At 33.1% G+C, this 12,452-nt stretch overlaps 1 protein-coding gene across 2 annotated transcripts in view; it reads left to right on the forward strand.

The window, feature by feature from the left end:
* Positions 1-12,452, forward strand: part of LOC150105499 (prostatic acid phosphatase-like) — a 381,909-nt gene that overhangs the window by 127,169 nt on the left and 242,288 nt on the right. For both annotated transcript variants that reach the window (XM_090394218.1, XM_090394219.1), the window contains exon 5: positions 3,330-3,425. In XM_090394218.1, coding sequence (XP_090250344.1) covers positions 3,330-3,425 — 96 coding nt within the window. The remainder of the gene's footprint in view (positions 1-3,329; positions 3,426-12,452) is intronic.

Genomic DNA, 12,452 nt, shown 5'->3' on the forward strand with positions numbered 1-12,452 from the left:
AAAACAACAAAAAAAAATGATCAAATATCCTAGTACAGTGAAGAAAATTTGAAGTAACAAAAATTCTGGGGGTGGTCTTGCTATTTCATCCACCTTGGCCGGTAGGAGGAATCTGATATCAAAATTGGAGATGTTAATGTCAGCTTATTGCTTTATGCGGATGATGTTATATTTTGCATCGGTCTGTGGCAGGATAGATAGTGAATGCTTTCAAATCCTTTTATGAAACAAATTGTGATAATAACAAAACTAAACAATAATTCAATATTTATTTTTATTGAAAAATATTTTCCAAAATTTTTATAATAATTTCCAAACAGAAATTTGATTTTCACTAAAATTTTTCTTCTTTTTCTGTCGTACCCTCGAACCTGTGGCCAATCTATGAGTTTTATTTATCCACAAATTTACGAAAAGTGTAGCATCCCATTCTTTTAATTCTTTGCCCAGTAAATTAATCATCATGAAATCAGAAATATGTTCAACCTTTAAACTCTTTCTAAGTTTTGAACATATCAAGTTCATTAAACTAAAACCTCTTTCAACTTCTGTGCTACTGACTGTTATAGTGTTAATTATTTTTCTAGCTGTTATAATTGTTGTAGGAACTGCTTCAGTTTTTCCCTTTATGTTGTCACCCACAAAATCTTGAAAATTATTTTTATTTATCTGGTATTTCAAAACTTCAGTTAATTGATCTAATTTTCTTTCACCTTCCATCCAAGGTGAAGTTAATTTTTCATAGGGCCATGTGAATTCATCTAGTAAATCGAAAAAAGTTCGAAGATATCTTTATTAGCTTCGTTGGGTAAAAGTCACAAATTCATAAAATAAACAATTTTGTCAAGCAATTTTTCTTTGGGAAGTGACATTATTTTTGTGTCATTATAAAATGGGATATCTTTATCCCATTAACTCATTAATTTGTTGCTCATGCTTTTCGTGCTTGTTTTTAAGAAGTTCAAAAGCACGTATTGTACGCTTTATTAACATTTGAGCTTTGGTTAAATTTGTTTTTTGGGATTGAAGGCTGATTGAAAGTAAAGAAAATTCTTCGAGAATATCTATCATTAGAGCCAGATCTTTAAAAAAATTTATATTTGTTAATCTTTTTTCCATACCGGTATAAACTGTAGATTGAGCAAAATGCTGATACAAAGCAGGATATGCTCTCCATACTGCTTTAGCAGATCGCAAACTACATGCGGTCCATCACGACCCGAGAATTCGCCAATTTTAATAATCTCTATATCGAGTTTTTTTGCTATAGCTGCAAGTTCTATTTGATTTTTATTTGATTGGTGATAAAGTGAATAAATTTTATCTAAAAATATTTTAAAACGATTTGTTTGTTTTATATCAGTAATTGAATCATCAAGTGCTAGCTGAAGCTTGTGATTTAAACAATGCCAAACAATTATTTTTGGAAATTTTTCCATTAATTTGGTAGCCACTCCAGACTTCCTCCCTAACATTGTACTGGCACCGTCAGAACAAAAAGCTATTAAATTTGCTTGTAAATATTCATAAACAAAACCAAATTGATTCAATGTGGACATTAAAATATTTTCTGCAGTTGTAGATATCAGTTCTTTCAATGCGACAAACAACATAACTGGATTGGAGATGGATGGTACACTACATTGTAAATATATTATTAAAGTACTTCTTTTCGAAATTGTGGGACGCTTCGTCAATTATAATGCAAATTTTAGAATTCTTGTTGATCACATTTTTAAATATTTTTATTCTAATTTCATTTGCAATATGCTCTGCAATATTTGTAGCACTATATCGCGTATGTCAACACCGTTTTTTGATTGCAATTCTAGTGCCCCTTCAATATCAGCTAAGGGTCTATTTCGTTTTATTAAACTATACACAGTGTTAAATATTTTCGCAGTAATTTCAATCTGTTTAGAATTTATTTTTTCTATTAAATTTGGTATAGCGTTATTGGCTGATTTCCTTAATAAATCCTGTACAAGACTGTGATTTAGACAAATTATGTTCTCGAATTTTTTTTCTCAAAGAAGCCTGTCTAGAACATCTGTTATTTCAATTTGAGACAATCAAATACATACGCCATTCTTTTGATACATGCATATGTTTCTCCTCAGATACTCCTAAATTTCCAATTTTGAAACAATTTTTGCATCCTAATTTTCCTTCCTTTATATCACGCCATTTATACTGTTCTAAAAAAATTTTAGTTTTTCACACCAACAATCCGGAAGAGAAAGATTAGATTTTTTTTCTCCTAATAAGGAATTTTCATTATAATCACAGATCGAATCTTCTGCAATAGAACCTTGTGAAGAATTTGATTCTTCACAAAGTTCTGTTGTATCTTCAGATGTCTTTATTTCTGCTTCTTCAAATTTTGTCCTTTTAATGTTTATAAAGTTTCGTAAATCGCTTTGCCTCTTCGACATTTTGAATAACAAGGGCTGGAAAAAAAAAATTCTTAACATTTTTCTAATGGAAAGGCATTATGTTGTTCTTACATACACTTATTAAAAAAGAGAAGAATATTTATTGTTGCTTATTTCTATTTCATTTTTTCAACTAACGGCTATCCTCCGCTTTTTCCACCACCAAACTCTAACCCTGATTAAAATTATTTTAATTATAAACAACAAAAAAAAAAAACCAAAATAAAAACATATAAAGAAAATTTGACTATATTACCTACACCTTACCTATTATCAAATGAAATCCTGAACAAAATAAAAAAAATGTAACACTAATATTATCATTCGTTTATGACTGGCACAATTATACACTGTGAGTGGTCAATGAAATGACGAGACTGTAGCCGGCGAGGAATTCTTATATTTATCGATAGTTCAACAATGTTGCATATCCAAGAACTTAATGTTGCAAATTCTTGGAAATTCACCGAAAAATAAGGCATTATTGTTTAGTCAAATACCTAGTACAGGAGTTTTGATAATGATAATGTGTTAGTGTTTTAATGAATACAGACATTGTTTAATAAATAAAATCGTTTCCAAATTCCCATTCGTAAAGTGTTTATTATACAATTTCAAAATATTTACGAGAAAAAGTATATACTATCTCATTCATCATCTCCTTTCATAAAGAATTTTAATAACCACACTCGCCCGACTTAAAAATATTAACAATGCTCACTAAATTTGAAAAATTTTAACAACCGGCTTGCACGAGCCGGTCCCAACACACCACTGCCTAGTCCCAGTATTTGCATAAACTGTTTGAAGCAGGTGTGTATGTGAGAGAGAAAAAGAGAGAAATTTGTTGCATGTTTACAAATCATGCATTGAATTTTTTTATTTCTTTTCAAGTATCTGAATCCTGTTTCATATTGTCCTGAAGCAAACAATGAATTTGAGAGAATAATGATATCCCTGGAGGGAAGTAAATTTAATTCAGAACATGAGGTATGTTTTTAGATAACCACTCTGAAAAACATTTGTTTGCATGATAAAGAGTTGAAAATTTAGATAAATAACTAAGTCACATAGTTAATTTCATTGAATTCTGCACAAATTACTTTTGTATCAAATTCAACGAAAGTAGAATTTTGCATATATATTTATTAAACAAGAAAGTTTTAAAACAATTTTCTATGCATTATAAGCAATATTACAATTATAACATGTAACTGTTTGTATAAAAATCTCCTAAAACACAGTGGAGAAAGATGATTCATTCTCTGAAAAGTAGGATGTGAATGCTATATTTTTCTTTTGGTTAGCAGTGAGTGAATAACATGGATCGTTGGTTTAAATGGTGACATTATCTGTGAAGAAATTTATGGAAAGGTATGGAGATGTGTCAGCTGTGTAGGTCTCTTACAATGATTCCTTGACTACCCTGGAACTTCTTTTATAATCATAATGAAATTCTTGAAAACCCCAAAGTAAACTGATAACCATCGGTAAAAATTAGCCTAGAACATTTAAAGGAGGTTGATATATGCCATTGTGGCAATGAAATATACCTTTTTACAAGCATAAGTAATAATATAAAGATTGTCTTTCTAATTTCTTACTCAGAAAAATATATACAAAAGCTAGAGTTACTTTTCATGCAGTTAAGAAGCATTTTAATTCAATTATACCAAGATTTCATGTGATCATACACTAATTCAGAAGTAAAGTATACTGATAGAAGGTAGTCGTCAGAGTTTGAGGGGATAGACAAATGAGAGAAGATATGATAGAAAAAACACAGTAAGGGGAGCATAACAGTATAGATGCAGTGAATGGCATATGGCAAGTGGTAATGGAACTTGGAGCATCCATGAAAGCTGACTAAGAATTTGTGTGTGTGGTCAGGAAGCATGTGATGAGTGGATGAGGAATGGGTTACCATTAGAAATTGTCTGTACATCTTCATTGAAGATAACTCACTTATATACCTATCATATTTCAAAGAGAAATATGATAGGTAAATAGGTATCAGCAATCAAATGGGCTTTATGGCCTTGCTTGAATGAGGCTTCATAATAATAATAATAATAAATTTCAGATCTCATTATCACTCTCTGATTCCTTTATATTTAGATCCTCCTGTATTTTAGGGAATGTTCAAAAATAATCCCATATACCAGAACAAGTTGTAATGGATTATTCTATTCAGAGGTAGAGTAACCAGTAGCAAAAAAAAGAGAATACCTAATTTTTTGGATGTTAAGAAGGTGCCTAGACACTTGGATATTGTTGGAGAACAAATGATTATTTTTTATTTTACCATCATTGAAGTTTATGTTTCAGTGTTTTAACACATTAAGATCAGGCTCAGATGAATCATCTTGCACTAGCTTGTAGAGTAGGACAAAATAATTTTATTATTATTATTATTCAGGCCTCCATGGAGTCAAAAGACTCATCGTGGGAGGGCCTTCCTAAGAACATAAAGTCTGTCAAGATTCATCGAGGGAAGCTCCCCCCCTTAAGAAACACAAAGTCTATCATACCACTCCTTAAACTCATTGACCGTTCTCACTCTCACCACTTCATCAGGCAATGCATTCCACAGTTCAACCACCCTTCACGCAAAGAAACCACTCCTCACCCTCACCCTCTTTCTCACAGTTTCCTTTCGTAACTTCCAGGGATGGCCTCTTGTCATCACTCCTTCCTGCTGTTCAACCAAGCGAAAGAACTCCCCAGTGTCAACCCTGTAACCAGCTCTCAACAGTTTAAAAGTCTCAATCATATCATATCTCTTTCTTCTATCCACCAAACTCTGCAGTCCACATTCTCTCAGCCGATCCTCAAAACTATCCCTGTACAGTCCTGAAACCATCTTTGTCATCCATCTTTGTATCCTTTCCACAGTTAATTTATCACCTTCAAATCCTGGGGACCAAATCTGAGAACAATAGTCTAAGTGTGGTCTGATCAGAGACTTATACAACGGAATGATAACCCTTTTATCTCTGCAGTCAGTGTCCTTCTCATAATTGCAGCAATCCTCTGTGTTACCTTCACCACCTCTGCAAGATGTCCCCTAAATTTCAGGTTTCTATCAATCATCAACCCCAGATCTCTTGTCTCCCCTACTTCCTCCAGTATAACTCCTCCCATAGAGTATGCAGCATCCCATCAATGTTTCCCAAACCTCAAGACCTTACATTTTGCCGCATTAAACCGACATCCCCATTCATTTGCCCATCTATCTAGCTTATTCAAATCCTCTTGCAGGGCTACCACATCTGCACTATTACTAATAATCCTTCCCAGCTTTGCATTATCCGCAAATAACTGAATATCGCCTTGCAATTCACTGGCAATGTCATTGATATAAAGGTTAAACAATATAGGTCCCAGTACTGGTCCCTGTAGGACCCCACTTGTAATGCTCTGCCTCCTTGAAACTGCTCCACTATACACAACTCTCTGATACCTATCAGACAGCCAATCCTGAATCCAGTTGACCAATCTGACATCCAGACCCATGTGCTGCAACTTAAATATCAGCTTATCATGTGGCGCCCTGTCAAATGCCTTCGCTAAGTCTAAGAAAATTGCAGTATATACCTTTCCCTCATCTAATGTTCTTGTGTTCTGATGATTGCATTAGAAACACAAGAGTTCATGGCATATGAGGGTGGTCTGAAAAGTTCTTGGCCTAACAATGAAAAATGAATTTATAATTTAAAAAATATTTTTATTTTTCAACATAATATCCCTTAAGACTAATACATTTATTCCAGCGCCATTATCCCATCCCTGTAGTGGTTCTCAGTAAGATTTGCAAAATACCCCTCTACAGCTGCAAGCAGAGAATAGAAGTCAAAGGGAGCTAAATCTGGGGAATAGAGTGGATGTTCCAACAATTCATAGTGCAGATCCCTTAATTTTCCCATTTCCAAAACACTTTGGTGGGCAGGTGCATTGTCCTGATGAAAGATGATTTTTTTCTTCTGCAAACTGGGTCTTTTCTCATGAATTTTTTTGTCTAGTCTGGTTAAAAGGTAGGAATAGTATTCCCCGGTTGTTGTTTTACCCTTTTCAAGATAATTAATAAACAAAATGCCTTTATCATCCCAAAACACTGACACCATGACTTTTCCTGCTGATGGAACCGACTTTGTCTTCTTTGGCACAGCAACTGGCTTCTGTCCACTGTTTGGATCCTGGTGTGTAATGGTGAATCCAAGTCTCTTCGATGAACAAAATCAGTTTTATTCTTGTTAAAATGCTTCAAGCAGTGTTCAGTGATTTTCATGCAAGTGCATTTTTTTATCTGCTGTGAGCAAGCATCTGGTGGCACCCATCTGGTGCAAAGCTTTTTCATTTACAATTCTTCATGCAAAATATATCCTACACGTTCTTTTGAAATGCCTATAGTCTCAGCAATTTCACATACTTTTGAAAGTATGTGAAATTGCTGAGAAAGTACAATTACTGCATAATTGTAATTCAGTAATTACTACATTATTGATTGAATTACATGCAATCCATATGCTCTCAAATGAAACAAAAAAAAGGATTTTAAATTGAAGGAAGCTTTTAAAGTGACTGGGTTTCAAAAAATACAGGGTGTTTCAAAAAGAATGACCCGATTTCAAATAATTATATTTAATAATGAAAACGCCTTCTGTTGACTGGACGCCATCTTCTCATTAACTAAGCATAGTGGCTATTTGCACGCTATTAGTGGCATCTAGCGGTCTTCATATCAAACTCTGGGCCAAGGCTGTTCACATGGTACAAGTCGCATTCATTTGTGGTTCATGGTTGCAGAGATATACAATTTTCAAATCGGGACATTCTTTTTGAAACACCCTGTATTTGTATCAGTGATGCAACTACATTTTTTATTCTGTTACATTATGCTTGGCTAGCTTGTTCCGTTTCCCCATCATATATGTTATATCATATTGATGTAACATATATGATGAGAACTTTATTGATGACATTGTGAAATGGCAACTGCTAACCAGCAAATGCAAGATAATACTATTTTGAGAGGATAATGTTTCATTTAAGATGATGAGAAGAGGAGGAAAGCCTAAGGGAAAAGGTGGTTTTACTTCTTGGTTATATCCACAGTGCTGTAATAATTTATTGTAACTGAGAAGTTTTGCATACTCTTTGGTGTGTATTTCATAATTAGGTTTACATGAAGTACACTGACAAGATATTAAGTATACAATGCACTAAACTATCATTTCCTATCCCTTAAGTTAAATGTAGTAGTCAAGCTCATGTAGTATGCTACATGAACTTCACTATTAAATCTTGCTTCTTATTGAACTATTTGGTGACAGAATAATTTCTAGTGATTTTTAAATTTCCTGATTTGACTGTTTATATGAGATGTAAGGAATTTTGGTTTGATGCCAAATAATGATATGTGAAATATGTGAAAGGTCAAATCACATTTATCTGCTTTGTTTTGTCTGTATATTTGTAATAAGTTAACCCATTTCTGCAAGCACTGTATGTTTGAGGGTACCCAAAATAACTTATTTTGGGTACCCTCAAATTATTATTTGAGATAAAAAAGAATTATTATTTTTTAAATTTATTAAAGTTTATAATACTATATGAAGGAGACTAGAAAATCTCCTTAAAATACTTTCCATACTTTCCAATGCACTTGCTTCAATGTTTTTTCCCACTGCTAGAAACAGTTCTGGAACTTTGTTCAACTGGAATACTGAACAAAGTTCAGTAAGGTTCACAAAGTTCAAGAGGCTATAAACAAATTTTATGACCTCTTGCGACTTTTCTTTCATTTCGTTCACATCAATGAATTGCTGTCCCTTCATGGTTTTCTTTATCCGTGGGGGGGGGGGAGTCACCACATGGAGAGAGAGATTGGGTGAATAGGGAGGGTGGGGAACAACCAGCATGTTGTATATCAACAAGGCTGTGTGGGCTGGAGCATTGTCATGGTTCTGGTTAAGAAATCACTCCCTCAAATTGTGGCAAACATTCAAACGATTTTTTTTGTGATCCTCTGTGAGCAAATGAGGCACAAATTTAGTGGACATATGTTTCATTTGTAAATCTTCTGTTAAAATTCCCTGGCATAAACTCTATGACAAACTTGTCTCTTCAGAAACTTGCTCAATGGTCTTTAAATGATCTTTACTGATTGCCTGGCAAACCTTTTTGATGTTTTCATCATTTCTACTTGTCGAAGGTTGACCAAATCGTGGTTGGTCTTCAACTAACATTCCCCATTTTTGAAACAGGAAAACCACTCTTAGACCTGAATTTTACCTAACATGTCATCCTTAAAGGCTTACCAAAAGCATAACAATAGTTTCAACTGCAGTTTTATCCAAAAGAAAACAAAATTTCATGCACACACTCTGTTCCTTGTGGTCAGCCATCGCAAAATTTCCATACTTTCTTGTAAGCATAACTATAAATTCAATTAACTTTTTAATAATATGTAAATGTTTCGTCTTAAGTATCATAAGACATCATCAGTAAGTTATTAAACAACAGGAATTACATTTAAAAAAAACCACATTAGTGTGCATGCTTACATTGGAATCTCTCTATGTATACAGTAGTGTGTTTAAGGATTAAAAACTGTTGGGCTGTAATTAAATTAAATTAAAATATAACTGATAAATTAATTTTATACAGGTAAGAATAGCAATTTCCCAGACTTTTGGGATAGTGAGACAGTTATTATGGTTAAGATTGGGTCTGTGACATAGAGCTTGAGCACTTTCTTTATACAAACACTCATGTTTATATATGGATCTATGTTGTAGCTTGATGTTTTCCATTGGATCCTGTGGTTGGCATTTTCAATTCCATGTTGTGCGAGACCAGATTTGTGAAGTTTGATAAGATGATTGTGGTCTTGATGTTCAGCAATGCATTTATTTACAGATCTTCCCATTTGTCCATAGTAAGACAAGAACATTGCACTTCGTATATGCCAGGTAGCATCAATGATGAGAGTTTCTTTTGGAGAAGGCATCAAATTGTGAATTTGATTGATTGGTTTATAGGTAGCAGCAAGTTTGTATTTTTTCATAATTTTTGACAAACGTTCAGAGATGCCTCTGATGTATGGTATATGGGCTTCTTCATGTCTGGGTTGTTGTGTAGGAAAGTGGCTAATAATTATTTGAGTTATTGGTTTATATTCATTTAGTAAGGCTGTATCTTTAATAATTTCCAATTCTTGTTTTAAAGATTCTTCCGATGAACAAAATTGGTGTGCTCTGGATACCAAAGATTTTATGTCTTTTGATACTTAAGACGAAATATTTACATATTATTAAAAAAATTAATTACTGTGGCATGCATCTGAATTTATAGTTATGAATACTCACTATATAAAAAAATTTATATAGTGGTTTCACTATATAAAAAAATTGCCTGTAAGCACTAAGAAAAAATCCAGAACAACAAACTAGTTCACACAGGATGACACTACTTGCCAGACTGGTGCAAAGAACTGCACACTCATGATACCTACTGGCATCATCTGTAACTAGAAAAAGCATGCACACTAAGTTTAGATTCTGGTTATTTTTGGGTATATCTTTGCATATCTTGTAAACATCTAGTTTCTTTAATGATGACAGATTAGGTGGCTTCTGTGTTCATAGAAATGTGAATACTTCATTTAGAGAAATGAGCCAACTTTTATGTTGTATTCTTTTGTGTTAAAAATTTGTAAATCCTTCAAGTGTTTTATATGTAAATCAAATCCTGGGGAAGCAGATCACAGAGCCTGAGAAACTATTCCATTTAAATCTAATATTGTACTGTGGACATCATCAAAAATTTAATTGAAAAAAAAAATCACTTTCAAGCCTCTGGCGTAATTCACTGTAGAATAAGTAAAGTAATGCATATCTGAAAAAAAGTATAATATTTTCCTTGAAACAGGATATAATAATTAGTGAATAAAAGCATGAAATTAAGGAAAATAAAGAGACAAAAAAGTTTCCTTTTGAAACTTTTGAAGTGAGACATTTAATCAAGAACACTAATAAAAGGAAAAAATGCAAGTGTTCCCAAATACAGTAAAATCTCTCGTAACCAGCACCCAATTAACCGGCAATACCAAAACAACGGCACTTTCAAAGGTCTAAATTTAAACCCAAAATTTAAGCCTATGAGATAAGAAAAATATGCAATGGGCTTGCATTCTGACAAGATTTGCCAAGTTCATCTATGGCAGCACATGATGTTATGAAATCTCATTGTATACTCAGTGAATTTTTAAAGCTCCAGCGACAATTTTGTATGCAGGCAGACATTTGAAGTTATGTTATGTCGTCACACTAAGAAATTCACAACAACTATCATGTGATAATACGCACTGTATTTTTAAATGCTGTTTAAATTTGATTTTGAAATATAAAATAATGTGTATGTGTTTTAAATTTAAAAAAAAAACATGATTTTTGATGTTATTTAATTATTGTGGCCGGCAGATCAAAAAACACTAACACCGAACTTCGCTGCAATTTCTACACATGGCATCACAAAACATGAACAGGTAAGTTCTCGAAATATATGTTCAATTATCCAGCAAAGTCTTGTTTCTGGAATCTGCGAAGTCCCGTTGTTGCCAGTTAAGAGAGATTCTATATTTATAATTAATGTGGATAATATCCATCAAATAATGAAGGATATTCATTATCTTTACTTTTAAGAATTTCAAAATATCTTTAAAATATACAGTAGTGAACAAATTAATCTGAACACTCACATTTTAAAGAAAATAAGTACAAAAATAAACTCCAACTTTACTTAACAATTTATGTGCTCCTCTGTTCCTACAAAGTTCATTAATTCACTTAGGCATGGACTATATCTACATAGAACATATTTTTCTTATTTATGCATCTTGAAACCCTACTTTTATAATGGATTGTATTAAGTCATCCTTTGTATCAATTTAATTTTTCAAGTATCTTTTTCACTATGTCCCACAGATTTTCTGTTAAGTTAATGTCAGAAGAATTACTTGGCTACTGAAACAATTGGATGTTGTGATTTTTGAGAAACTCTTTTACTTTTTTTGAAGTGTCACATGAAGCAAGATCTTGTTGGAGGGTGAGTTCTTTGTCTTTCTGGATCTGTGGGACCATTTTTTTTTGTCCAATATTTTTATTTATCAGTCACTTTTCATCACGTCGTCAATAGGCACAAGTGATCCTGGACCGTTATATATAAAACAACCGAAGGCAATCTTTTTAGCCGAGTGTTTAGGAGCTTGTTTGAAGATGTGCAGGAGAGAAGTCTCCTCAGCTGGTGATTTGCAAATGTAAGGTACTCGATCTCCTTGGACAAAGAAATGGCTCTTATCTAAGAATATGACCTCCCACTTCTCAACAGTCCAATCTTTGTAGACTTTTCCCACTGGAGCCTCTTTTTCTGCATAGGCTTCATCAACAGTTGTTTCTTTTTTTTTGGTCTACAGGCAGTTCTCCCTGTTTCCAACAATCTTCGATGGACTGTCATGCCACAAACATTAATCCTGTTAGCTGCCAAGTCGTCTCTATTTAAGTCTACAGCAGACAATCTTGAGTTAGTGTAGTTTTCTTTTTCACTCACATTTTCCTTTTCTGTCAGGAGAAAAGGTACCTGTGTACCTCTTTAAAATCTCATTAACAGTACCCAAATCTATACCACACTCATTGTCACTTTGTGTTTGAGTCATGGATGTCTTATTTTTGAATGCTTTCTTGAAGATGTATCCATTTTATAGCTACACAAAATGAATAAACCCCTACAAATGTCAACTTGTTTAAACTATTAAAAATGCACAACACAATTAGTAAACATCGTAGAGAAAGTAAAAACATGCAGCATTCAACCAAAATAGTGAACTAAAACCAAAACCAAAATTATTGTGAACTGAAATAAAAACTAAAAAACGTGACGAAAATTTGGCTTGTTCGGATTAATTTGTTCACTATTGGAAGTGTGAAATGTTCAAGTTTAATAGAAATAACTTCTGTG

This window comes from Typopeltis vanoorti, chromosome 6 (assembly GCF_054136105.1).
Source record: "Typopeltis vanoorti isolate ZY-2024b chromosome 6, IOZ_Tvanoo_1.0, whole genome shotgun sequence".
NCBI lineage: Eukaryota > Metazoa > Arthropoda > Arachnida > Uropygi > Thelyphonidae > Typopeltis > Typopeltis vanoorti.